The sequence below is a fragment of the Malurus melanocephalus genome, unplaced genomic scaffold (genome assembly GCF_030028575.1).
Source record: "Malurus melanocephalus ecotype Western Australia unplaced genomic scaffold, MMel_1.1 scaffold_457, whole genome shotgun sequence".
Lineage (NCBI taxonomy): Eukaryota > Metazoa > Chordata > Aves > Passeriformes > Maluridae > Malurus > Malurus melanocephalus.
The window spans coordinates 399591-427492 of record NW_026623689.1 but is presented as its reverse complement, the minus strand read 5'-3'; the positions used below and the strand labels follow the sequence as shown (position 1 = coordinate 427492).

The 27902-nt window shown below is 52.4% G+C and overlaps 1 protein-coding gene across 1 annotated transcript; it reads left to right on the top strand.

The window, feature by feature from the left end:
- The first annotated feature begins 286 nt into the window (after positions 1–286).
- TRIP4 (thyroid hormone receptor interactor 4) lies at positions 287–27902 on the top strand. Its single transcript, XM_057380510.1, has 13 exons — positions 287–800; positions 1186–1352; positions 1554–1690; positions 3502–3735; positions 4524–4602; positions 6550–6679; positions 6984–7199; positions 7512–7638; positions 8330–8517; positions 9472–9596; positions 9972–10063; positions 23796–23898; positions 27662–27902. The coding sequence occupies exons 1-13, from the start codon at positions 556–558 to the stop codon at positions 27727–27729; spliced, it is 1911 nt and encodes a 636-aa protein (XP_057236493.1). The 5' UTR covers positions 287–555; the 3' UTR covers positions 27730–27902.

Here is a 27902-nt window from a genome sequence, read left to right as displayed (position 1 = left end):
TCCCTTCCCTTCCCTTCCCTTCCCTTCCCTTCCCTTCCCGCTCTGCTACGGCCGGGCGCGATTTAGGGAAGGAATTCCCTGTGAGGGGGGTGAGGCCCTGGCAAAGAGTGCCCAGAGAAGCTGTGGCTGCCCCATCCCCAAAAGTGTCCAAGGCCGCGCTCAGCGAGGCTTGGAATAACCTGGCCTGGAGGAAAGGGCCCCTGCCCACAGGGCTGGAATGGGATGGGATGGGACGGGACGGGACGGGACGGGACGGGACGGGATGGGATGGGATGGGATGGGATGGGATTTACGGTCCTTTTCAAGCTCAACCATTCCTGGGTGCGGGGATGGGATGGGATGGGATTTACGGTCCCTTCCAACCCCAGCCATTCCCGGACGCTGGGATGGGATGGGGTCTATGGTCCTTTCGTAAGCCCTGCCATTCCCGGTGGGATGGGATCTACGGTCGCTTCCAACCCCAACCATTCCCGGGGGTGGGGCTGGAATGGGATGGGATCTACGGTCTCTTCCAACTCCTAACACAACCATTCCCGGGCGCGGGGCTGGAATGGGATGGGATGGGATCTACGATCCTTTCCAACCCCAACCATTCCCGGACGGTATGAATCGGTCCCGGAACGGTGGCGCCGCGGCCGCGTTGCCGGGGGGGTGCAGGGAAGGAAAGCGGAGGGTGTCGGGCGGTGCGCCGCCGTTTCCCGTCCCCCGCTGAAGATGGCGGCGCCCAGCGCGCTCCTGGCCTGGTGCGTCCAGCACCTCCGCGGGGACTTCGGGCTGGACGTGGGCGAGGAGGTGGTGAGGTGAGCCGGGTCGGGGCCGGGCGGGGCCCTCCTGCCCTCTGGCACGGGTCGCGGGGATCTCTCGGCCCAGCGCGGAGGAAGTAGGGTGTGTCAGAGCAGCTGTCAGGAATCTGAGCTCAGGGTTGTCMCTCGGGTGGAGATTTGGGGACGGGAGGGTTGTGGGGTCAGAGAATCACAAAGTGCTCTGGGCTGGGAGGGACTTTAAAGCTCGTCTCGTTCCACCTCCTGCCGCGGTCTGACAGAAATCTCCACAGAATCCTGACGCAGAAAGGAGGGATAAATGACACAGCTGAGGATAAACGACACACCTGTCCGATGAGACCCCTCGATTAAACCTCGCAACACCAGCCCCTCACCCGTTTTTATCCTTTCTGCCCCCTGGCAGGTACATCTTGTCAATCACAAACGAGGATGAGATCCGTGAGTACGTTGTGGACCTGGTTCAGGGCACGGACGGGAAGAAGAGCTGGTTTGTGGAAGAACTGCTGGCCAGGTGGAAGAAATCTGCCCAGCCACCCTCTGAGCCTTTCCCTGCGTATCGGAAAAAGGATGGTGAGTGGTGCAGAGCTGAAAACTCTCAAATGAACTTGGTTATTGTGCTTACAAACAATTCCGTGCCGTGAATCCCTGTGTGGATACTGGTCCCATTCCTGATTGTCGGGACAGCATAAAGCCCATTTTCAGTCCCCAAGCAGAGCCCAGGGATGTTTTTCTGTTGCTCACACAAYGTCTGTGTGTTTGCTACACTGCCAGAGGCTCCGGGAGCACCACGGGCCGGGGACCAAGGCAAGAAGGGGAAACGCAAAGGGCGGAACAAGCAGGAGATGTCGGCGTACGCCGAGCCCAGTGCTCACAGTGAGGAGGTGAAAACTCCTCTGGACCTGGCCAAGGTGAGGGGGGCAGGGTGCCAGGGAGGCTGGGAGTCACTGGGAAGGTGTGGAACCTGGGGTCTCCAGAAAGGGAATGTCAGCCAGCAGGAAAGATGGGACTGGAACGTGGAAATGAGTGTCCAGGACATGTCAGATTGGCCTCAGATCCTGGGGGCAGTTTTGGGGCCTTCACAAGAAAGGCAGCAAGGTGCTGGAGCGGGTCCAGAGAGGGGAACAGAGCTGAGGGTGGGTCTGGAACACTGTGAGTAGCTGAGGGAGCTGAGGAGCTCAGCCTGGAGAAAATGAGGCTCAGGGGGGACTTTCTGGCTCTCCACAAGTCCCTGACAGGAGGGTGGAGCTTGGTGGGGATCAGGATCTTTTTTTCCCTGGGAGCAGGATGAGAGGGAATAGCCTCAACTGTGCCAGGGGAAGTTTAGGTTGTCTGTTGAGGGAAAAGGTTTTCATGGAAAGGGTGGTCAGGTACTGGAATGGGCTATGCAGGTGGAGTCAGTGATGGAGTCAGAGAGAGTGTCTCAGCTTCTCCAAGCTAAATATTTTCATGTTTCTATGATATCCAGGCTGGGGAGAAAGTTTGTGTCTGTAACTGGGAGTAAAGTAATCATCAGGGAGCAAATATACTGGCATGGATTTTTCTCTCCCCAAAAAGCCTGAGAGCAGGGYAGGTGAAGGAAGTTGAGGCTGTAATTAAGAATAAAAGGGATTTCTTTAAATCAGATGTGACAGTGGGGAGTTGAAGCCACCAAGTGGGTAGAACATCCTTTCCTGCTGTGTTTCAACCTTCCCAGTCACACTGATTGAAGCTTTAATTGGCAGCTGAATTATTTCAGAAAGAAACTGTGGAATAAGARCATTGAAACACTAGAACCTGAGAAATGCTGCTATTCCTGAGTAAGGAGTGGAAGTTGCATTAATGTTTTTAAATGGAACTTCCTGAAGCAGGGAGGCTGCAAAGRCTGAAAGCATTTGTAAAAGTGTTTGTAGGATGAAATGCCACATTTTTGAACTGGAGAATTGAAAATRGACAGTGATGTTCCACTTCCTTGTAGTTAYCTTCTAACTTAATTAAAWTTTTTKAAAAAGAGTGARAAATATCTGCAAAAATCACTTTATCTTGTTTTTGGGKTTTTTTGTGGTGGYAGTGTTTGGATCTGGCAGTGGCACTAAAACTGGTTGGGCTTTACTGGGGGGACTGGAAAGCTGCATCCACTTGTCACTAAATCGGATTGCAAGTCAGAGGTGAATCATGAAATCACTGGAGCCAGATCATGGAAGGAGGAGCAGAATTTATTTTGCAGCTCAACACTTGAACCTTCGTGCGTTGAAAACCTCTGAGGTGGCTGTGCRGGGTGGGAAAGCTGCTGGGAGGTGCCATGGCTGTGAATGCGGTGTCCCTGCAGCCAGCACCGGCTGTGTCTGGGGAGGGGCACACACAGGGTGCACAGCTACAAACAAGGAGTCTAAATAATCCTTGGAAATGAGCTTGGGAGCAGCTAAGCTGCTGTTGGGAGCAGTGAGGAGCACGGACGGCAGTGCTGGCCGCCCGAATCCCAGCAGCTCCAGATGGTGTGGGCARCSAACTTTGAGTGCATCCTTGTGTCCYTGCTTTGTTTGGATTCCTTGGAGCTTTTCTGGCAAGGCTGAGCTTGTCTTTCCTCTCAGTCTGGGGTCTGGTCCAAGTTTCATTCCGGTGAGGCAGAACAACACTTGTCTGAGCCTCCCTGCCCAGGGGTCAGCCCTCGCTCTCAGCTGCCAGTGCTGTGCTGGGAGCACAGTTTGTTTGTTTGTTTGTTTGTTTGTTTTTCCCTTCCTAGGCCCAAGAGAGCAGCAGCGGAGTGGGCAGCAGTAGCATTTCCTCTAAGAAGAAGCCCAAGTACGTCAGCCTGTACACGAGGGAGGGGCAGGACAGGCTGGCTGTGCTCATCCCAGGCCGCCACGCCTGCGAGTGCCTGGGCCAGAAGCACAAGCTCATCAACAACTGCCTGGAGTGCGGGCGCATCGTGTGCGAGCAGGAGGGCTCCGGGCCCTGCCTGTTCTGTGGGGCCCTGGTGAGTGACAGGGCATTGCTGCTCTGTTTGGTCCTGCAGGAGTTGCCTGAATTTGCCCTTTTGGTATAAGGTCTTCTTCCAGAGCTCTAAAGCAGGGAAGGAAAGAACCTCTTAGGAGGTTTCTCTCATAACTGACATGGCTTTGGAGTTTGGTTTCTGCCAGTCTCCTGTGTGTCACATCAGTGTCCAAAATCTCTGCAAGGCCTCAGCCCCATGCTGGGCACAACCCTGGTTGCCTTGTCAGGAGCAGCATCCTGCCTTCCCTTCAACAGTTGTGCAATATGGATCCTTTGGGATAGCTGTTACACCTGGATTCAGTTCAAAGGGCACCTTTGGGAGAAAGGGGGCAAGTTATTGATGGCAGGTGAGAGGAAATTTCTCTTCATGTGAGAGGAAAATACTGGTTAGGTAGARCAAAATGTTTTAAAGCAGATTGCTTGCTATTTTGCAAGATGAGTGTAACTCCCAGTGGCCAAGAAGGAGAAAAAACCTCTGAGTTAAGGGTTGTGGTTCTGCCTCGGATGGTTCTGAGCTCATCTCTCATACTTAGAGCTCAGCCAGCAACATGTCCACCCACAGAACAGGGAAAAACCAAACTACGTTTCTCTTCTAGTAAAGAATGAGCTTCCAGTATTCTCCCCATGTCAGTGGGGAAGAGAAAGAGGTGTGGACTGTCACTGCCACTTTAAACTGCCTGATCTGTTGTCCAGGGCTCTGAAACTGGTCAAGCTGTGACAGCCTTCCCATGTGATGTCCTTCCCAAGTCTTTATTTCCTCCTTTTCCTCAGGTGTGCACTAAAGAAGAGCAGGACATTCTTCAGCGGGACTCCAACAAGAGCCAGAAGCTGCTGAAGAAACTCATGGCAGGTCAGGAGCAATTCCATACCTGGAACTGAATGACTCCAAAGTTGTGTGCGCTATGTCAGACTTCACTGAACCTCTTGCCCTCACTGTTGCCCCTTGTCTGTGTTGGGCATTAGAGGGATGGATTGTAAATTGGCTCCTTGGGTCCTCCTGCAAGCCCTCAGCAGCGTTCCTGGGCTTCAGCAGAGGTGACGAGGGCAAGTGTCAGATGGCAGCGTGTGGTGTCCTTCCCCTGAGGCCCCGAGGCTGCTCGTTGGGCATTCCAGAATCAATAACATGAACCGGGACATTGTGGCAGTCCTTGAAAATGAGGATAAGTCTCCTGTGGAATGTGTACTGGGGAAGATGAAGTGCTGCTGTCTGATTTGCTGGGCTTAGAGAGGTGATGGTTAATTTTTCCTAATGGCTCTTCTTGTCTCACACTTATGTTGGGAGCTAAAAATAGGAACAGAGCCAAGGAAAGCAAGAGGAAATAATACCCAATGTCCCAGGGAAGACCTGTGCATTGTGAGGATGTTTGAGTTTAGCTGAACTACAGCCAAGGTCATGGTGTTCTTGGTTAGAAGATACACTTTGCTGAGGAACTGGGGAAATATTTACTCCAGGTCTGGGCTTCTCCTTGGAGCTATGGAGATGGAAAGATGACGGAAGTTCTTGAGCGCACCAGSTGGTCATGGAGCCAGGTTGTTCCATCCTTCCCATACAGATCCTGGTGTGCTTCACGATCTCTTCTCTTACCTGCTTTATCTCTCTTCCCTCCTGCCCCTTCCAGCTCTTGCTTTGTTACCCGTGTAGGTAAAAGCTGGAATGTGGTTTGCTGTTGTCTTGGGAATAAAAATTGTGGATCAGCAACCGCAGGGAAAGACAAGCGATTGTTTTCCTGGAATGAAGGTGTTTCCCAGTTTGGTGAAATACACTGGTTTGTTCCATTGTGACTGTGGTTCAAACTTTTTGTGGTTTTTTTTTTTTATTGTTCCCTGTTTGGTTGGTTGTGTTTGGGCCCCTTTTCAGGAGGGGTGAGAAGGAAGAGCATTTGCTGGGAACAGATTTCTCCACCCCTGGAACAGCTGGTTCGGGGAACCTGGAATGATGGGCCAGGATAGGATATTGTCTGTGGGAGGTGTAAACAGAAGAAGGTGGAAGGCTCTGGGTCTCCCTGGAATCTGTCCTGGGCAAGAGGCTCCTTATGGGGGTAACAACATGTGGGGAGGGTTTGCTTTTAGGAGGGGACTCCTAAAAAGCCATGGCTGTTGTTGGAGAAGAAAACCTCCAGACCTTGGAAGCCCTCCCAGCGCCTAAAGGAACAAAAGGAAAAGGAGGAAAGGGACTGCTTAAATGGTCACATAGTGATAGGATGAGAAGGAATGGTTGTAAGCTAAAAGAGGAGAAATTTAGATTGGATATTGGGAAGAAATCTTTCYCTGTGAGGGTGGGGAGGCCCTGGCACAGGGTGCCCAGAGCAGCTGTGGCTGCCCCTGGATCCCTGGCAGTGCCCAAGGCCAGGCTGGACAGGGCTTGGAGCACACTGGGGCCWTGGAAGGTGTTCCTGCCATGGCAGTGGGTGGAATGAGAGGAGCCATTTAAGGTCCTTTTTAACCCAAACCATTCTATAACTGAAGGCCTGTGGTTGGTGATGGGAGGAATTTTGACTGTCCCGATTGTTAGGGAGGGGTGTAGGAGAGCCAAAGACCAAGAGCTTCTCCCTAAACTCTATCCAGATTTTGTCACTGTGATATTTAAATGATTCCTCCTTTTTGGAGAAGGAGTCTGTGAAATGGGCTTGAGGGAAAATTGTGGCTTCAACCTCCTTGGAAAGATGCTGATATTGCTGCAAAGCTCTGCTTTTAGCTCCTGGGATGGCATTTGGTTTAGGGGGCATTTCTGCAGCCTGGCCCATCCAGAGGGCTTTAACTGACTGTCTGCTGAGCTGTGGTTTCTTTTGTGTCCCAGGCGCTGAAAGTTCAGGGAATTTGGATGCCATAAGTAAAGGCTTGYTGCCTCGCCAGGAAGCGAAACTCAAAGCAGGCCTGGAGATGGCTGTGAAGCACAAAGACAAGTTGTTGGAATTTGACAGGACRAGGTAAGGTACCAGGTGGGAGACTGTCACTAGCAGCATAAGTGCCATGCCCTGGCAGGTGAGGTGTCTAGCAGAAACATTGAGAATTCTTTCTGAAACCCAGACTGCGGCCCCAGACACCTTAATGATGGCATTTGGTGTGACAAGAGTGAGTCTCTGCAATGGATCCCGTTTGGATGTCCTTTCTTTGTGTCCCTGACAGTCCAGCTTTTCAGGGAGATGGGAAAGGAGCAGCTTGGAGAGTGGGTTTGGGGCCCTGCCACGGTGCCACTGTGCTCATCTTCTCCCGTGGGGGTTTCTCTCGCAGCGTGCGTCGGACCCAGGTCATCGATGACGAGTCGGATTACTTTGCCACGGACTCCAACCAGTGGCTGTCGAAGCAGGAAAGGGAAGCGCTCCAGAAGAGGGAGCAGGAGCTGCGGGAGCTGCGCCACGCCTCTCGGCTTGCCAAGAAAATCACCATTGACTTCGCTGGCAGGCAGATCCTGGAGGAAGACAACAGCATGGCTGAGTACCACAGCAAGTGAGTGAGGGCTGGCAGCGTGCCYGAGAGCAGGGAGGTGCAAATCCTTGTGGAGAGTGGTCTGACATGCCTGTGAAAGCTGCCTGGGAAAGAGGCGTTGCAGAAGGCCTGTCTCAACACAACCAATTCAGCTGAAATTCACACCAAGCTGAGTTTCTACAGTAGCGAGCAGGGACTGCTCAAATTGGAAATCAGACCGAGCAAGGAAATCATTTAGTTGGGGGGGATGGGGGAAAAACGCTTTGGGTCAGGGTGTTTGTGTGGGGAGAGGCTGAGGTAGGGATTGTTTACAACTCTCATTTTCGCTTGCAGGTTGGATGAAACCATTGAAGCCATCAACTGTGGTGCACTGAATGAGCCAGCTGGGAGCCCTGGGACACAGATGGCACCGAACTCTGGGCTTTTGGTGAATCCCCGTCTCCAGCAGCCTGCTCCTTTGGTCAGTGGGGCTTCAGTGGTTTATTCCAGAGTAGTAATTTTGGGAGAGTTTAGTTTAAGAATTGTCAATTCCAGGACATCTGTAGTGTGCCAAAGGATCACAGGATGGTTTGAGTTGAAAGGGCCTTTAAAGCCCATCTCATTCCATCCCCTGCCATGGGCAGGGGCACCTTCCACTATCCCACTTTACTCCAAGCACCGTCCAACTTGGCCAAGAATGCTTTAAGAGATGGGGTGACTTCTTGTAGACAACTTGTTTCATCATCTCACAACTCTCCCAGTAAAGAATTTCTCCCTAATATTGAATCTAACCCTGCCCTCTACCAGTGGGAAGCCATTCCCTGTTTTYCCCCTTGTTTCTCACCCCCGCCTTCCTCCCCCGTGTCCCTCACTGGCCATCTCAGTTTGGGACAGGGAAGGTTTGCCAATGCCCTGCCAATTCTCTGCTCCTGGTGGGTTGCTTTATTGGAATTTTAGCCTCCTGCCTCCTTTTCAGGAATGCAGAAGAGTTTCTGGCAGCTGAAGGCTGTGTCACCCTCTCAGCTCTATTTTATGAAGCCTTTTCTGCCAGATTCCCATTTTCCAAAGGGCGTGAGGGTAATGAAGGAAAACTTCAAATAGGACTTGCACGTGGTACACATTATTCTGAAGGGGTGCTAACCTTTTCTACGTTCCTTTTGAACGCTCTCGAGTGGGTGGACCAAACTGGTTTGCTCCCGCAAAGGAAAACCCTTCATTCCATGGAGGCTGGGAACGAGTGTGGCTCGGAGCGGAGCAGGCTGCGGATCCAGGACCGAGAGCTGCAGGAGATCTCAGATGATGGTTGGTGCCTCAGCCTGCACCAGCCTTGGGCTTCCTTGCTYGTGAGAGGAATCAAAAGGTGAAGGGATCCCAGGCAGCTCCTGCTGCACAGGGGAGGTGGGGAGCTGTGTTCCTCAGAGGATCTCTGTGCAATGACTGACACCTGTGAAGCTGTGCTTCCTCTTCCAGTGGAGTGATGGGTTGAGGAGTTGGAGAATCTAATTTTTTGGGACAGTACCTAACCTGGAAGAGTCAAGGTTCTTCACAGTGGGTGAATGCAGAGAGAGGCAGAGATTTCTCTGTTATAGTTGAGGTGTTCCTTTGTGGAATTGGAAAAGCAAAGAAGGTAATCACTTGAAATACATTCTTCTGGGTTTTTATTCAGCATAAAGAAGGCAACAGTGGCACCCGACTTCGTTTAAAAGAAACCCAACCCTTGCCACTACCTTCCCTCTCTGGGCTGGGACTTCAATTACAAGAAGAAGCTCCTACTGTTAATAGTGAACAWAGAATCTTCTTTAGCCTTTTTTTTCCTCTTCACCACGTTTCTCGTTTTGGAGAGGAGAGCTTTTTCACTTCCCAAGCTAAAGATGCTGTAAATCTTGGTGTGCCCAGATTCTGCATCCAGGTGTTCTGAGGGTGCTCCAGGCACTGTGGGACAGCTGCAGAATTCCAGGAGCTCCAGACAGCTGCTCCTTGCAGATACCCGATCCCTTATTGCTGCCTTGATTGCTCCCTGTGACTTTGGGAGCTTGTGAGGGAATTTTGTGAGCAGATTGTCCTGCACACGTGTTCTGCTGGCCCTGCTGGGGATTGATGTCCTCTGAAGCCCTGAGGACATGCTCTGCTTTATTTGTGACATTATTTTTTGCCTATCTCAGCTTTTCCTTGTGGTCATTATGCATTGCTTGAGTTGGGATAAATCGGGGCAAAGCTTAGCAGCAGAAATTGGATATGCTAGAGTGAAAAAAAGTCTGTCCATGTGGGTGATTTCTGTTGGAATTTTAGTCCTAAATTYTCCTCTGTTCTTTAGGGTGGAGGGCAGGACCTGGTACACATCTCATCGGGGGAGGTTATGGATTGCAGCCACTGCCAAAAGACCTTCCCCTCAAGAAATCTCTGAGCTGGAGGCCACCTACAGAATGCTGCTCCGGAAAGGTGAMCTCCTCTCCTTGGATCTTGCAGTGATTTGGTACACTGAACCACATAATGAGCAGTGTCAAAAATCCCTCTCTGAGCACTTATTGCTGCTTTGCTTTTAACCTTCTGGTCTGGAAATTCTCTTCATTCTGTCTGCATCCTTGTCAGAAGCAGAGAAAGCTATATAYAAAACTAAATTTCCCAGCCTTAGTCCTTCATGGGGAAGATCCTGACCTGCAAACGGCACAAAAAGGGTGTTAAAATTGCTGTATGGGTTCTTGTGCCTCAAAAAGCAGAGGTGTCTGGAGGAGAGGGAAGGGCACCTGGGGACTGGAACACCCCAGCTGTGTGTGGGRTTGTGGGCTCCCTGAAGAGATGTTTCTTTTGGTGCAGATGTGGAATTTCCAAGTGATTATCCCTCAGGATGCCTCCTGGGCTGTGTGGACGTGACTGATTGTTTATCACAAGAGCAGTTTCAGGAGCAGGTGAGTACAGAAATGAACCTTTTGGAGCTTGCRTTCACCAGTGGGTTTTGAAGGTGGTGGAGAACACATTGAGTGGAAATTTTGGATTKTGTTGAGAGAAGACACAAGTTATTGCAGGGATTTKTGTGGCAGAGGGGGCCTGGGAACTCGGGACAGTGTGGAAATGTGGAAAACCCTGCAGCAGTGCTGGTGCTGTGCCATGGGACCTCGTGTCTGCCCCGTGGTGCCAGCGGCATTGATTGCCCTGGTGTAGGGGAGGGTGGCTGGGCCCATGCTGCATCTGCCTGCTGCTTCTTCCAGGAGCTGGAGGTCACAGTGGCCTCACTRGTGGCATCATACTGGCCTGACTGGTGCGTGTTGTGCCCTGATTAGGGCATTGAGGGACCTGGAGGAGGTGAGCTCTCTCYCACCAGGGAGCACGGACAGAAGAGCCACAAGACTGCCTGTAGTGAAGCAAGGCAGGAATCAGGAGTCTCTTGAGAAATCTCGAAGCACCTGAGTCCATGGGTGGTGATGGTGTGTGTCCAGATGTGCTGAGAGTGTTGGCTCTCAAGGTGGCCTTGTGAGGCTGCTCCTGCCTTGGGGTGGTTATAGGAACCGGGAGAGACCCTGGTGACTGATGCACCTTGGGAAGGGAAGGGAAGGGAAGGGAAGGGAAGGGAAGGGAAGGGAAGGGAAGGGAAGGGAAGGGAAGGGAAGGGAAGGGAAGGGAAGGATGATCTGGATACTTGAGGTCAGTCAGCTTCACTTTGGTCTCTGGGAACCTCATTGAGAGATTGCTCTTGGAAGCCAGTTTTGGGCACATGGGGGAGAAGGAGGACATTAGGGACAGCTAGTGTGGATTGACTTGTGGATAAATTCATCCTTGACTAAGCTGATGACCTTCTGGGATCCAACAGTTAGAGGGGAGAGTACCTATGAACCTGMTGTCCTGGAACAGATATGAATCCATGAGGAGTCATAGCCAGCAGTAGTGATTGTTCCTCTTTGCATTGATTAAACCGCGCGTGGAATACTTGGGTCACCCTGAAATTGTTGATAAACCAGAGTGAATCCCATGGAGACCACAAGGATGAATGGGGGCTGGAGCCCTATGAGGAGAGGCAGGAGACAGGGAGATCTTCCACTTGCTGCAAGGAGAATGTTGGGAGACAGAGCCAGGCTCTGTGTTGACATAAATTTAAAGGTAAGGGCTCAGTGTGGCTTAAGGACACAAATTACCATGAGGATGGCCCAGCAGTGGAGCAGGATTGCCCAAGAGGCTGGACAGACTGCACCTGGGAAGATTTTCAAGACCCAAGAGGACAAAGGTGWGAGCAACCTCACCTGAATTCAGTCTTGGCCCTGCTTTGTTTGGGAGGTTGGGTTAGAGCCCTCCTGAGGCCTGAGTCTGATGCTGTGACTGACTCCATGCCCAGAATCTGGAGCAGGAGCTTTCCTTGGGGTGTGTTTTATGGGTTTATAAACCTGTACTTAGCACCAAGCACTGTTCCTGATCCCATTTCATCACTGTTCACTGCCCCTTGTGCATGTCAGGTTTTGTCTGGTGGGCATCACCAAACCATGCAGGGCTTGGTAGTGAACCATGACCATCTTGTGAGGTGGAATCGATGGATTCTGTGGGAGGGAGTCTGCCAGGATGATCTTACTGTGAAGAGCTGGAGAGGCAGCAGCAGCTGGGGCTCTTTCTCAGGAGATGCTCCTCTGGCTTTCCCAAGCCCTKTGAGGTTTTTAGCAGGGAGAGGTGCCTGGAAAGACAGAGAGTGTGCTTCTGGTGAGGTTGAGTCTCCTAGTCTCAGGAGAAAGGCAGAAAAGTTGGAATATGAGCAGCAGAGGGAGCTTTGGGACTGGAATACCATGAAATGTGCAGGAGTGTTTGGCCTTGTATGGGAAAAAGCCTTGGGAGAGAGAGGAAGGGACACYGAGGCCTGTGCAGGGATTTTCTTTTGTAGCATCCACTAATTTGCAGTTTGGGCTTCAATGGAGATTCCTGTCCATCTCCTGCTGTCTGTAATGGTGTTGGGAAAATAGATCCTGATCTCTTGCAGGTGCTTTTGTGTCTGTCACAGTCCCTCCTCTTCCTTTGTGGATGTGTTCTTCAGGTGTTGGTAGAATGGCAGTGACAGCATCTCTGATCTGGGAACTGGCTTTAATCTCCCCAAGGAGGACCCTCACAATTAGCCACATTCCCTGGAAATCACTGCTGGTTTGCTGGCACTGCTTGGTCGCAGAGGCACAATAGGTAGAGTATTCCAGGAGCACCATTATCCAACCTGTTAGTGACAGGTTTCCCTTTCTCCTCGGTGCTGTGGCATTTCCCAGGTTGAGTTTCTCTGGCTTTTTGCTRCTTCCATATTGCAAACCGCTTACAATTCCTAATTTGCCTTTTAATGGTGGTTTTGTCAATTWTTCCCAGGATTTCTTTAAGCAATGTTCATTTCCCTCACTTGTGAGCCTTAATCCAGAGATCCGAGCCTTTGTGCACTTGCTTTCTGAGGAACTGTCTGACGTGGGCTCTCAGGAGCAGCAAGTGCATCTGAAGGAAGCTGAGCTGAATTTAATTGCAAATGTCAGCAAGGTGACAAAGTATGCAGCACCAGTTCAGGAGCACGAGTTGGATCTCGCCAGGAGTAAGAAATTCCTGTTGCTCATGTGGGTGTTTCAGCCTGGGATTATCAGCAGCGTCAGCGCTGTGAGCCAGACGTTTCCTGGTGTGCAAAGATTCCTTGTGGCTCAGTGGGAAGACAAGGAACACGATGCTTCTCCACCACTTAGGGCGTGCAGAAACATTGGATATTTTTGAGGGATGTGTGAGCAGGTGAGGGGAGGAGATGCAGAGCAGAGACCTCTTGGGGACTGAGCTGCCGTGGAGTTTTTCCAGGCGCTGTGCTTTGGCTCACACCTCTCCTCCTCACCRCCTCCCGTTTGAGGCTCCTGCATGTTCCAGAAGAAATCATTTCACAAGTGCAGGGCATGCCTCGCTTGCAGGTTGTACCTCCCGAGGATGGAATTGTTCCTGGCTCGCTCATGGGGTTTTGATGGTGATCCAGTGGTTTTTGGCAGCCACAGAAGCTTGGTTTGACTCTTATGACCATTTGTTCCCATAGGCAAGGGAGATTCTTCCTGCTCTTGGGTCTGTTTTTGTTCACCTGGAGAAGGRAAGGATCCAGGGAGAGCTCAGAGCCCCTTGCAGGGCCTAAAGGGGCTCCAGGAGAGCTGGAGAGGGACTGGGGACAAGGGCTGGAGAGGGCAGGGATGGATGGGATACTGGGCAGGAATTGTTCCTTGTGAGGGTGGGGAGGCCCTGGCACAGGGTGCCCAGAGCAGCTGTGGCTGCCCCTGGATCCCTGGCAGTGCCCAAGGCCAGGCTGGACATTGGGGCACGCTGGGACAGTGAAAGGTGTCCCTGTCCATGGCAGGGTGGGATGAGATGAGCTTTAAGGTCCTTCCAGCCCAATCCAGTGTGTGATTCCATGGTTTTATGGAATCGGATCTGTCCCCACTGACTCTCCTATTATCTCTCAGCCCTTTCACTGCTGTCACCCACTCCCTATTTAGCACTGTCTGCAGATTTAATTTCCCTGCTGTTTGCATCCTCTCTCGGGTTGCTAATGAAGATGTTGTGGCACCCTGCTGGTATTTTTCTATCATTAACCTCATTTAATTTAATTTTTTTTACACTTGCACTCAAAACCCCAAAATTAAGCAATGCTTCCCCAGCAGAGTCAGACCCATTCCTTGCCAGASCTCTTGCGTTATGACCTGGGAGGGGTTATTTGTCCACATTTTTACTGCACATGTAAGCCTGGCTTTTCATCACCACTCAGAGGGGGCAGTCCTACCTTCCTCTGCCCTCCCTGCAGCATTTGAGGCCCGACTGATGTTTGCAGATCCGGTGGGAAGTGATGGCAGAGCAGGATGTGGAGTGCTGTAGCTGGCAGGGAGCAGAGGAAGAGTAGGGATGTCCCTGGGATTAGGATCAGTGGTGCATCAGTGCCCTAATCCCAGTTGTGCTGTCTATTGCGTGAACTGGTTACATCTGCTCCTCTGGGTCTCTTTCCTGCATGGAAAATAAAGCAGTTCTTCCAGTCACAGGTTATTTACAGCACATTTTGCTGCTCAGAGCTGTGATCTTTGGTTTGAAGCTGCTCTGCAGCAGCAGTTGTGTTCAGGTAGGAGGGTCCAGCCTGGTGTGCAATGTCACTCGCTTTGCTCAGGGGGAACCGAAGCAGGCGCTGCTTCCTGAGCTCAGCCCTGGCTGCCTGGAGCCTGGAGATCCCTCTGAAATCTCAGGATTTCCAGTTGAGCTTTGCACATCTTGCCCCTCCTCAGAGCACATTCTGGGCCCATTTCCTTCTCTCCCTGGCAGCCACCCAAAAATCCCTGCTCAAGACCAGAATGATCCCTTTGTTACACGTTTCAGCTAGAGGTGACGTGGAAAGCTTTTTCCCCCTTGGAGATCCCAGCACTCAGGACGGCTTTTCCTTGCTCGGGGCTGACATCACTGACACCTCGAGCAGAGCAAGGAACTGCCCTTGTTTTCCTGCAGGAGGTGTCCTCAGCAGCGCCCACTTGGGATCTGTGGATGGGGCAGGCAGGGCTTGGCACAAGACTAAAGCCAGCAGGGAAGTGTTTACATTGATGCCATTTCCATGTGCTCTGAAGCCCATGCTCATTTTGCTAATGACCTTGATCCGAGAGCCTATTTAACTGGAAAAAGAGCACTTCCTGCTGCTGTTTTGGTGGTTGATAGGTGTGTTTGGCTGATTTTGAGTGCAGACACACACACGCTGATATCTGGATGAAGCTATTATCCTGGGCTGAAATATTGGCTAATTATGTTTGATGGGAGTTAAGTGTTTATTTTTCATTTCTAGGTGATCACTTAGTGTCCTAAATCTGCGCAGGGGAACACGTAGAAGCTATTTTTGTGCCACGAGATTGCAACTATCATTTAAATAGGCTTCAGCTTTCCCACTCAGGAAATTTGGGTTTAAACTCTTGGCCCCCTCTTCCCTCCCTGGTGAAAAGAACAACAAAAAAAAAWGAGACTCGGAGAACTCGCTTTAAATTCTCAAATAGGAGTGAAGAAGGGTAGATAGTTTCTATATTTAGACTCCAGAAGGTGCCTGTTTAGATTATCTCCAAATAAAGGAACAATAGCCCTCTGGGAATATTTTCCTAAGGAGTTAATGAGAGGGAGAAACACAAACATAGACATTGACGTGTACTTCTAAGAACAGTATAAATGCAYAGAGACTTTTTATGAGGGCCTTGTCCCCGAAGGAAAGGTTTCCCAGTGCAGGCTCTGAGCGAGACAAATGGCTGTTTGTGCGGTGCCGGGGCTGTCCTGGCGCCTTCCTCGCCTCCACCACCAGGATATTTGCCTTCTCATTCCTGARGCACCTCTCCCAGTCAAGGATTTTTAGCTAGGTCAGATATCTTTCCTTCTGGAGCAGTCTAGGTGGCTGTTAATGATTGCAACCCACGAAAGGCCTTTGAACTTTACAGGTCCGTGCATTCTCCTGAGCTGAATTTGTCTTTTCTGCGTARCCAGATGCCAGATCCAGCAGTGTCAGGCATTTGGCTGGCTCGCAGGGTGATGCATCTCTTTAATTTGGGTTCTCACCCCACAAAATCCCCTGCTTCGTGGTTCTGGGAGCAGAGCAGGAATGCAGCTGGTTTGGATTAGAGGCGGTAAGAGATGGAGGAGTTTTTCCGTATGGGAAGTGCTTTGGTTTTCATCAGAGGCTCTTCTGAGGCTCCAGCTGCCTTGCATAAGCCAGCAGGTTTGCTCAGGCCACTGCTCAGGCTGTTAAGATGAAGGAGAGATTGTCACTTGATGATGATTAATTTAGGAATGCATTAACATGCCAAAGAAATCGAATGATAGAGGCCTGCTTGCCCTCTCCTCTGGTTTCCTAGACCCAAGGGAGAGGGCGAAGCCAAGGCTGAAGCATATGACTTAATTAATGATGACTGTGGACTTCGCCTCTGCTACCATTTCAGCAAACTACTCACGAGCTGGCAGGGCCCTTTCCCTCTCTCAGATGTGGTCACTGATATTTGCTGCCTTCTCAGCATTCAGGTTTTATTTAATCCTGAAACCGAGGGTTAGATAAAACTAACCCGGAGCCCTGGGTCAGGTGCCCCACCGCCTCCCTGTCTGGGCTGAGCCGTGCCCACCCTTTCCATGGTGACCCCAAAGGATGTGTCAGCTGCCAAATGCAGCCCCTGCTCTACATGTGGAATGCCCGAGGACTCTGCTTGCCTAAGCTTTTGTTGGTGTGTCACCGATTTCCTAACCCCGAACAGACCRGTTGCTCCGATGCGTTTCCTGGTCCTGTGAGAATCCCAGCCCATTCCGGGGGCTGGATCAATCCTGGGAGCAGCTGCTGGCGTCCCAGCTCCTCGGGGAGCAGCAGTAGGGTCAGCACAGGCAGAGGCAGCTGCCTCAGTGTGTGAGGCCAGGGACACAGGTGTGCACAGGTTCCCAAAGGTCGGCTTTTCCAGCTGGGTTGTGGGTCCTGCCCCTGTGATTATGAGAGCACTTTGTGAAGCTGCATGAAGTCTGKCTGTATCCAGCTGGGTGCAGCTCCATGAGGTGCCCTGGGTCCCCCTYGTCTYCTCCCTGTGGCTTTTCCCTTCTCTRTACCAGCTCTGTCTGATGGTGCGGGCGGTGGGGCCTGCCCCTGCTATCCCTTGGCATGGGGGGATGCAAACAGCTCTTTTAGCTTACAACTCTCCCAAATATTTTTCCAAGTCCACCCAGTTTCTCCCGAATGGGTTGTCAGGCCTTCTCCAGCCCTTCCAGGGTTTACCATGGGCAGGGTTTGTCCTGGGCTGGGATTTGAGCTGCAGGAGGGTGTTGGTGGCTGTAGGTCTTGTAGGTTCAGGGAGAGCTGGGGGATGCCGTGGCTGTTCTGGCACCGCTGKGTCCTGCGGGTCTCCTGTGGACTGCAGCCCTGGCAGACTGCTTGGAGCGTACCAGCGCAAGCTTGAATTTTAAATCTACATTTCAAAGTCCTGTTATTACTTACTGTGTTTTAATTGCTTCCCCTGCCCTTCAAATCAAAGTACAGCCTGTGGTGCAGGAACACCACGATGAGAGCCGGGCTCCAGGCTGGAGGCAGCGAACACCCACTGGATGGATCCGCCCGGCTGGCAGAGGATCCCGCGGCGATGCCAGCCTGCTGGGTCTGGGTCTGGGAGCATCCCAGCCAGGCTGCGAGGGGCAGAGTGGCTGAGGGCTGCCAGGCATCGTGCTGGGAAGAAGGGGAAAGGAAGGCAGGCTCACACAATTCCTTGCGCATCCTGGYGCAGGGAGCATGTGCCAGCACACGAGCTGCCAGCAGCAGCTGYAAGCGCTCAGGAACAGCAGGGAGGATGTTGACTGCAACAATGCATCAAGGCTGCGGTTTGTAACCTCAATAGTCAGGCAGTTAACTTTTTTTCTCTTTTTTTTTTTAACAAAGACATTTTGATTGCCAAGTCCATAACCATTAGCAGCTGTGGTTTCGAGCTGTTCCTTCCTCACACGTTGCAGTCTAGACCTGACAGGCTTTCAAACAAAAGTTTGGCTGACAGCTTTTGTTTGGCTTTCTTTGTGATCCTACTTTTCTCCCTTCTTTTGGCGTTCTGTTGATTTGGATTGAGCATGGACCTGTATCCCTTTGCTAACGCAGCCTCTGTGGGGTGGCTCTGCTGTGCCATGCCGTAGCCAAGGACAGCTTGTAGTGTTCCTCGGGTGCATGTTCTGGACGTTTCTGCCTCAAGSTAGAAAACTGGGCATTTCTAGAAACTTGGATCTGCTTTAGGCTTTCTGTTTAGGAAAATGTTACATTTTTCGTGGGCCAAAGGCAGGTTGGCCTGTGACCTTGAAAGATGGTGCTCGGGAGCGTGCTTAGAGTTGGAAGTGTGATGCAAGAATCTGTCATGAGAGGGATCAAAGCTCGGAGTGAAGCGCTTGATGCTCTGTAAGCGCTTTGCAGGGCTGCAGGGCTGATGAGGAGGTGACACAGCAGTGGCAAACCCGATCTGCTGTTTGCAGCTGGGTGTCACCATTGGATGAACATGCCCTGGAGCACCCAGGGTTAAGGCTGTGTTGGGAAAATTGCCTGGATAATTCCCCAAGGGGAATGTCCTTGTGAAGAGATGGGAGACCGCTGCTGTCAGAGCAAGAGACAGGGAACTGATGCTTCTAAACCACTCCTTGGAAAAGTGACAGGAGATGTGGCTTTGTCACGGTGGCACCCACATCCAGTTATTATAAGCATCATCTCTCCTTCTTGATGGCATCGTTTCTCCTGGATCCATGTGTGCAGGCATTGCTGCAAGTGCCCCTCTTTGGCCACAGCACCCCCGTCGCTCCCAAAAAACTGCCCATTTTCTTTTCCTGCTTGCAAACCACTAAAGAAACATTTTCTAGCTGGATGGTGAGCAATTTCCCTCCGGAGAGGAGGAGAAAATGGCTGTTTAGTAGTTAATTACCTGTTACGTTGCTCTGACAGCGATGAAGCTTATGAGGCGTGAAAGGAGAGCSGATCCGCCTCTCCCACAAATCACCAAGAAAACGCTGTGAAGGAAGTTGGGCTCCCCGGGCATGCCTTGCATCCCACTCCTCTTTTTGCACGTAGCCAAGGGATGTCTCCAACGCCCAGGAAGAGCCCAGGGTGTGTTTCTGCCTGCTGGGGGGAGTTAATTTATTGCTGCTGCTGCTTCCAGCAGCCCCACTCTTTCGGAGGGGACGCTGCCTCCACCARGATGATTTTTTCCCCTTTGAATGCATTTTACGGTGAACTCTCTTGCCAACACATGGGCTCTGCTTGCTTTTATTCTTTCCAGACAGCATTGCTTTCCAGTGCTGCCTCTTTTATTCCGAAGCTCTTGGAGAGCAGCAGGGAAACGAAGGCTGGAGCGGGTGTCCTGGTGGAGGAGCTATGTTTTCCCTGTTGTTCACTGAGGAGCTAGGCCAGGAAAATGATTCACCCTTTTCCATTGTGAACCTTGCAGAGCATCTCAAGCACCTCCTCGCTGCTGGTGCCCCCGGCAGCTGTAAGATGGAGAGAGTGGCAGTGACCCGGGCAAGGACTACAGGTTCCAGCGTGCAGTTCTGCGCCGCGCTCCGTGGCAGAGCTCGGGCTGCATTGCAGGGCTCCGCAGGCCGGTGTGTGTGACACCGGGACTGTTCCCAGCCCTTTGTGTCCCCGGGCCTTAACAAGAGCAAGAATGCTCCCGGAGGTGGCTGAGGAAGCTGCCGGGAGCGCTGGGTTTGTGCTGTGYGGAGCCGCTGCTCCGTGCACGCCGTGCCTTTGTTCCTGCCTCGGATGCACCGGAGCAGAGCTCATCTCGTTAGTGATGCTTTGGCTTCACCCCAGCACCATTCCCTGCTGCTCTTGCCATTCCCCTACCTTCGGGTCACAGCAGTCAGGGTCAAGGCAGCCCAGCTCATCAGGGGTGCAGCAATCCAGGGGTTCAGCGTGGCCCTTCTCCGTGTTTCTTTTCTCCTGTGGAGATGGAATCGGGATGCGCACAGGAGCCCGAATGCCGTGTTGGTATCGGYGATGCTGGGTGAGTCTGCACGGCCCCAGCATCCCGCTGCAGGCTTTACCCAAATCGGGGAAAGTAACATTTAACAGATTGCTGTTGGGGGGAAAATATAGCAGGATTTTTTTTTTTTTTCTCAGATGTCAGAGAAGGTGGGTTTGTGTCTCTGCTGGCTCTGAGCTGGCTCATCCCCTCCTTTGCTCTTTTGCTGTGGGCTGTGGAGCAGGAGGCTGGCAGCCCTGCTGCTATTCCTGGTGCTGACAAGCTGGTGATGGGAGACGAGGGATGGCAAAAACAAAGTGTAGGGAACATTCATTAGCGATTATCCCTGCTTGCAGCTTGAGCTGGGTGGCTGTTGGGGACATCTGATAGCCACTTAATACACGTTCAAAGCACTGGCTCTGGCGTTYAGGCGAGTCTGGTGGCCACTTTTCAGAGGAGCCCAGCACTCAGCTCCCTTTTCCAGCTACATTTAACCTCGAGTTCTTCCTGCAGGCCTTAAGCTGCTTTGAGATCTGCTTTTCTCTTCCCTCCTAGCTAATCTCCTCACAGCCGGGATCCTCCAAACCTGTTAGCAGCAAGCTGAAGCCTGACTGGAGAGATGGGATGAGCAGGGTGGGTGGGTGGTGGCTGTGTGTGTGGAGCGTGTCTGTGGGGTGCTGGTGTGAAGCAGTGGGAGGAGCAGCTCTTGGTGAGCTGTGACGGCTGTGACAGCCCACAGAGCCCACTGGCCTCCCACCTGCCTCCTTGCCAGCCGGCTACGAGGTGGCAGAAGGTCTGGGAGGAAGCTGAATCATATTTTTTTTCACACTGTTGTTACATTGCATAACCCCTCTTTCGAGCTTCCCTGCTCATCTGCAGGGTTGAGGAGGGTGGCTTTGCTCCTTGGGGTGCAATCTGGCCTCTCAACTGTGTTTGTTTGTTGTAGYCACCTTCTCCTAAATGCCAAGTTGCTTCCAGTGTAAAGCCTGGAGTACCAGCGCCTGTCACATTAACACCTCCAAGAGGGGAATGATGAGTKCTGTTGAATTTAAGAAGGGACATCTCCCATCAGACTTCTGGCTGGGTTTGATTCTTGGTTTCCAGAAGAGACGGAAYGTAGTTTCCCTCTGAATTGACCTTTTATTCGAAAAACTGCTGTAGARGATTGTCTTTGCTGGGGATCACATAATCCCGGACTGGTTTGGGTTAGGACCTTAAATTTCATTTCATTGGCCCCCTCCACTGTTGGTGAAACACATCTTCCACTAGACCAGGTTGCCCCAGGCCCCGTCCAGTCTGACAGGTGTGGCAGAGTGTGCTTTGTGCTCTCTCTCTGCTGCACCAGCTGCAGGTTTTTGGGTTTTATTCCAAGCTCAGGTTTGCTGAAGGGATGATGGGCTGSCCGCCTGTGGGGTGGAGTAGTTGGGAATAAATTTGTTCTCTGTCTCCTAAACTTCCTGTGTTGCACACTGTAGTGTGACTTGACCTTTCACAGTAGAAACAGCAAGAAATGAGGGTTTTGTTCTTAAACTTGGGCAGCTTTGAAAAACGTAGTGGAGGCAAACCTGTTCGGTGTYTTAGTGGCAGCATCTCCACTGAGAGTGGAACTCCCTAAATTTCTGTGGGGTGAATGAATGAAATGTACTCATGGGAGGGACTTGGGAAAAAAGGGAACTGGGCTGTTGGCTTGCCTCAGCATCTTGTGGGAGCTCAGCCTCACCTTCCTCACGTGGGAGCGTCCTGCTCCAGGCAGGAGAGAAAGGTTATGGCTCTTTCTCAGCTCCAGCATGCAGGAACATTCCAGTTTTTTGTTCACCAGGATGGGAGAGGAGGTCTCTGGGGTAGGTACAATAGGAAACCTTAAATGTAGCAGCTGGACGAGGGGCTACTTCTCTGCCCCCTGGGAGTGAGATGCCAGAGGAAGGACCAAAACTTTTTAAAATGCAGAGCATGAGGGGATTTGGCTCAAGGAAAGAAACACACYCTGGGGGCGAAGATGAAAGGCTGTGGTGTGGAAGTGTGAATCCAAGTCACAGCTGTGGCATCAACCTTGATCTTGGGATCACATTGAGCTGGAACTGTTGGAGCTGAAGGCTTGATCCTGGTTTTGGATGAAAGCTGTCAGTGGAGAAACCAACCTGACTGCCGCTTTCCCTGCTGATGCCTGTTGGGGAGATGTTTCCTGGATGGGGCTGCAGGGGGTGTGAGGGGTTTGGGGGTGTCCTGGTGCAGCTGGGAGATGGTGGCTGAGGGGCTTTAGAAGCAGCCGTGTTCCAGCAGCAGAACCTCTGCAATGCAGTGTGGTGTGGTGGAGCAGGGACGGATCAGCTCTGTGGCTAGGTTTGGGTGGCGTTTGGAAGCCATACCTGTCCTCAGGTCCTCTGGCCACAGAGATGCCACCAGTCACCYATGTGGTGCCAAGAGCGACAAAGCACTGCCAGCATTTCACACTCTCCAGGCGCTGGCTGGGGATATTCACATTGGCTCTTCCTAACCTTCCAAGAGCCTCCTTCCCTGCAGATGGGAAATGAAAATCCTTGGCATGGGCATGGAGCAGTGGAAGCAAGTCAAGTGAGGTGACTCAGCCAAAAAAAAAAAATGGAAAGGAAGAAACTGTCCAGGGCAGGACAGTGCAGCAGTGCAGCGGCGTGAGCTGCGGGTCAGTGTGGCTCCTCCTTCCCAGCATGGAGCTGCACAGAGTGGCTGAGTGCTTCTACACCTCTCTTACTCAGTGCCCAGTTCCTACATGCTGTTGTAGAACCAGAGGGCTTGGAAATGCTCCCCTGGTTGATCCAGTCCCAGAATTGGGCTTCTGTAAATCTCCCTGAACCACTGGCACTTCCCTCACTCCCTGCTTCCCTCRCCATGCCCAGCTGTTCCAGGGCAAATCCAAACTCATTTTGGCAGGTCGGTGAGAGCTTTTCAAACACTCGGCCTAGGAGTCATTTGTTAGTAACAAATGGGGGATTTGCCAGGACATGCAGCTCCATCTGGTTGGGCATCCTGTCCCCTCCAGCAGCCTTGACAGATCTGCTCGAGGAAGGCAGGGGAGCAGGAAAAAAAAWAAGGCAGTTTTCCCATGGAAGGAAAAGCACTTCTGCAGTCTGTTTGAGCAGGGTTTCCTGGGCTGGAGCACCCTTGTGGCATKCGCTGGCCTCAGTGCCTGTCAGCACCAGCTCTGCAGCTCATGGACGATCTGAGCTGAGAGCTGGGATACACATTTTTTATGACTGTTTTGCATTTCACCTCTGAGTGCCAGAGAGGCTGAACTGCAGCCTGCCAGGATCTTGGTGTGCTTCCTGTATGGAGTGGGTTTTTTCTCATTTTTCCCCACATGGCTGATGAGAGAAACAATCCTTTCCAGCCTAAATGCTTCTATGATTCTATAATCTGTTTATTCTCTTCCTATAAAATTTCCTCATGTCTTCAGTGTGGTGAAATCCCTCTGTTGACTCTGTGCACAGAGCCAGCCCTGAGCTGATCTCTCTGAGCTATTGCCTTGGCTGTAGCAGGTGTGCTGCTCACCCTTTAAGTGAATGTCAAGGGATGCATGTCCCACAGCAGGACAGTGCRCACTCTCCATATCTCAAATCCTTGTGTTGGGACTGAGCTTTGTGGGGAACGTTTGGGGATGTATCCACTGGTGGGTCAGCTGGTGGTGGCCACCCTTCCAGTGGTCATTCCAGTCTGGGTTTGGCAGGTTGTTCTGGTTGAGGTGCTGGCGTGCTGTCTGTGACCAGCTGGGATTAGTGGGAATACCCACATTCCCAGACCACTGAATCTGGGGATGTRCCAGGCTCAAAGTCTGTCCCTTGCTTGTCCCAGGGAACAGGTGGGTTGGTGATGGCAGAACCCTGACCGCCTCCCTGCCAGCCCCCCAGGGTTCTGATCAGCCTAAATCAAGTGTGAAAACAAGGGGACACAGGTTGGTGCTAAAGGTGATCACACAGGCTGAGTGGATCTGAAGAGGCAGCGAGCTYCAGCAGAGGCACGGTGGGAAGAGGCTGAGCAAGGGGCTTGCAGAATAAGACCCAAGCCTGAAATTGTTTGGAGTTTTTTGGCTAAAAGTTCTTAAAGTGGTTTAGTCTGAGCTGCTGCAGCCTCCACAGSACCCATGTCTTGGCTAAGACACTCCTGTTCTTGCCACAGAAGTCCTTGTGCAGCTTCCCTGACTCTGCTCTCTGTGTCTCTCTGTGTTTTGCAGTATCCGGACCTGAGCCAGGAGTCCGGCTCTCCCTTTGTCTTTATCTGCACTAATCCCCAGGAGATGGTTGTGAAGTTTCCCATCAAAGGAAAACACAAAATCTGTAAGTAGTAAAGTTTCCCCAGATGCCCCTTGGGCCCTCAACGCACCTCGCCACCCCAGCTTGCCTTTGCCAGATGAGTTCCCAACCTTTGCCCTCTGCTCTTTGATCTAGAGGTGTTTGTTTAATAGCTCGAATACATCTGTAATATTTTTTTTTGGCTTCAGTTCCCCTTTCCCCAGATGTTGCTTCCTTCTAAATGCATTCCTCTTCCTGTCTCTGCAAACGCTCGAGGAGTCAAAGAGTGTCCGTGTCAGCTGCTGATCTGCAGGACAGGAGTCGGTGCAGCAATGTCCAGGCAGATTCAGGCAATCTCCGTGTCCTGTAGTTCCRAATCACCCCCTGGCCCCTGAGGACGGTGAGGGCTCAAGCAGCAAGAGCTGCAGGGCCAGATGGATGCTCCCCATCCGCAGGCTGGTGGGATGGGATGGGATGTCCTGGCAGAGCACGCAGGGAAGCACTGCAGCATCTGTGTGCGCTCCACTTGCCAGCGTCGTTAGTCCCTTTTACGAGCCACCAGCCCCTCTGCGGGCTGCCAGTTATTCCTGCCCGCTGCCGTAAAAGGGATGGAGGAGGGATGCGGCAGCTGGGGAGCYCGCAGTCAGCTCTGTCCTTATTAGCAGCCTCCCCACCACACAGCCCGGGGAAGGCACCGCACGCACTTGCAGGGGATGTGAAAAATKAATTTGACGGGCTAAAAGCAGCAGAAGCAGGAAGAGCCTTGGCTGTTTGTTCAGCAGAGCTGAYGACTGGGTGAGCTCTCTCCTTTCCACATGGCTCCTCAGGACTAGACCTGGGGCTCAGGAGTGTTGGGGTTTCTCAGGACTGGTTAATAGTTAGGGCTTTTTGAAGCATGGTGGAGGGATTTTTTTGTTGGCTTTGAGGGTTTTTTCCCTCTCTGCTTAGGGAAGCACCTTTCTCCCACAGCTGGGTGTTGGGGTATTCCTGCAAAGCCATTTGGTTTGTTCCTTGCCTTTTGGAGCAGCACCTGGGAGGTGCGTTCAGACGATGGGGACCAGCCCTTGGAGAGCTGCGAGTGCTCAGATCTCGCTCGTGGCACAGCCCACCCCCTGGATGGGTTATTCCCAGTGCCAGCGAGCAGGCAGGAGTTATTTAGGATGCAAACATCTTGGCTATGGGAGAACAGCCTTGTGGCCTTTGCGTGCTGGTGCAGCCGCTGCGTCCCTTTTTTCCCTGGTTTTCACCTCCCCTTGCTCTCACCGTGGCTCTCGCAGCCCCTTCCCTCCCAGCTCTGCCTCTGTCCAGCCAGGATGGGTGGAAGCTGCTGTACAGCTCCTCGCGTCTGCCTCGCCGGGTGCAGGTGCTGCCCGTCCCCTCCCCATCTGTCACCTCGTCTCCTTTGTGTTGTGACACTTTCCTGCTTGGAGAAGGATCAGTCTAACAGCCTGGAAGGGAGCCGGCTGTGCTGGCGGCTGCCTGCGCTCCGCTCCCGCTGCCGGCCCTGCCTTCCCTGCCCTCCATCCCAACAGGAGCTGTCATGGCAGCGGGGTGGCGGTGCTGTGGAGCTGCGTGCTCACCTCCCGGAAGGGACGTGCTCCGTCTGGGTGATGTTTGTGACAGCCTCGGGAAGGAGCAGGAACGCCTTTGACCTTTCACTGGCGCAAGGCGCTGTTTTAATGGAAGCTGGCATTGCATCCCAGGCAGTCAGCAGCTTAATTCTCCCAGCTGGAAGCAGAGCAGAGGGAACGTGCCGGCTCACATCCCCACCTGGGCTTGCCTTGGTCTCCTTGAAACCTGGCTCAAACCCTGACAAAATGCCAGTTTGTCTTGTTGGGAAGCCGAGCCAGAGCAGTTTTCCTCGCCAGATAGCAAACAGCATGGACCTCGCCACAATGACATCCGGATGCTTCTCTGTTGCAAATTAGTTGTTTCTAGCTGCATGGGGATGGGAAAAAAGCCCTAACATGGCTCAATTTTTGCTGCCAGGGTCATTGTTTGTGTAGAAAGGATGGGCACAGTTTCACATCTGGGAGAACAGCTCTCCCCAAACAGGTCCCCGCATAGTTTTAACGTGTGAGGACAAAGCTTCCTGGCCTTTCTCATGGGAGATTTCCTWGAATCCAGGCAAAGCTTCCCTGAAGCATCACTTAGAAACCTCCCTCCAACAGCCAGCGGCTGGAAGAGTGCGGAGGAGCAGAGGACACAGTGTGAGACAAGAGGCTTTGAATCACTGAGCGAAAAGAGCAGCAGGCCCTGGGGCTTTGCCTTATTTTTAGCCTTTCCTTAAAGGTTACCGGTGTGGTGTGTGATGTTTGCCAGCTGGAAGAGCAGAGGAGCCTCCCAATGTTTTTGGGGTCCAGGAGGAGCAGGCAGGCATGTGAAATGTGACAACCCTGGTGACACTGGTGGTGTTAGGGGACCAGAGCATGGGGAGAGTGTGACCTTGCTGCCCTTCTCCTGTCAGAGTCAGGGATGTCTGACACGCTGCTTCCCRATGGGCTGGCTCAGCCTCCTTGGGTGCCATTGCAAGGAGGGACCTTCTTCCCCATCCTTTGGTGGGGGAAAGGCTTCTCTGAGGTGGCCAAAGGATGGAGGATCTCCCAGATCAATTTCCAAGCTGCRTTTCAGTTGGTGGATCTGTGGCATGGTGACCTGCAAAAACCCTCTTTGYTGAGCTGCAGTTGAGCTGTTTTCTTGGTTTGAAGAGGAGGTGATGGTCACTGGGTGATTAGGAGCCAGTGATTTTCTGTGGAGAATTTTCTGTGGATTTTCTCTGGAGAAGCACCTGCTTCTTGTGGCCAGCACATTTTGGGCAAAGTAGAACTGCTTCGTAGTGTGSTGTCTCTTGCCCTATACCTGTTTACAGCTACAGGTACAGGACGAGGCTGCCATTGAGAGGATGGGAAGACACAGGGGGGCAGCAGGACGGCAAGTCCTGGGGAAATGTGGCATTAGAGCAAGTGGCTGATGCTGGCTGCTGGCAGAGCCTCTCTGGGAGCTGGGCTTTGCCTGGGGGAGTGGGAGCATCCATGCATTTTTACAGACAGGAAGAGGAGGACTGGGACACTCTTCTTGAGGTAGTGCATGACCATGCCTGGCTTCTGGCTTCTTYGGCAGGCGTTGCCCAAAATCCCATGTTTCTGGTGTCCTGCTCCTCTCCCAGGTGGGAAAGCACARCTGGCAGCAAAGCCCCTGAAGACTGTGAAGGACAAGGGGAGGCAGTGCTTGCTCCAGGTCTGCTGGAGCCACTGACTGAGGTTCTCCCTGGCAGCAAAGGCAGCAGGTGGCCTTGGAGACCACCAGCCTGGCACTTGGCAGCAATGGAGCAGGTGTCTCCGTCACACCGGGTGCCCACTGCACTGTGATCCCAAAGCCCAGGGTTTGTTGTCCCCAGCCCYGGCCTTTGCTGGAGAGCCACGTCCCTGCCACGGCGCTGACGGTCCCCATCCCCTCRGAGCATGTCAGCACGCATTCCACAGGCAGTGCAGGGATCACTCTCAACCCTGGTAGTGGCAGGCGAGTGCTGGATGTTAATTTACTCTCCTGCTTGCTGAATTTCCCCCTCTCTGGCATCTCTTGGCCCGTCGGACACGCTTGCCCCCGGCTCCCYGGTGTCGCGCCTGCGGAGGGAGGCCGTGGCGGCTGGAAACGCCTGGCTCCTCAAGCAGGATAATTGGATGTGACAGGAACACACTAACTAGGAGACCTCGCTGCCTCCAGCTCATTTGCATTGCAAATAGCATTTAAAAATAAAGAGTGATGAGGGTTTGTTGTGGGCTTTTTCTCTTTAATCCCCTCTTTACAGGGAAGCTGGATGCAAAAATCCATCAGGGAGCGAAGAAAGGGTTAATGAAGCAGAAAGCTGTGGGGTGAGCGTCGGGGAGCAGCGCTGGTTCCCACACAACACCCAACTGCCTCTGAGGGGTGCCATGATGGTCCTCGGCTCCGGAAAGCAGGCRCAGGATGGATCCCTGATCCCAGATTGTGGTTAGGTATTGCTTTATCTCTTGTATTTCAGAAGCATTAAAGGAGACGTGTTTCACCAA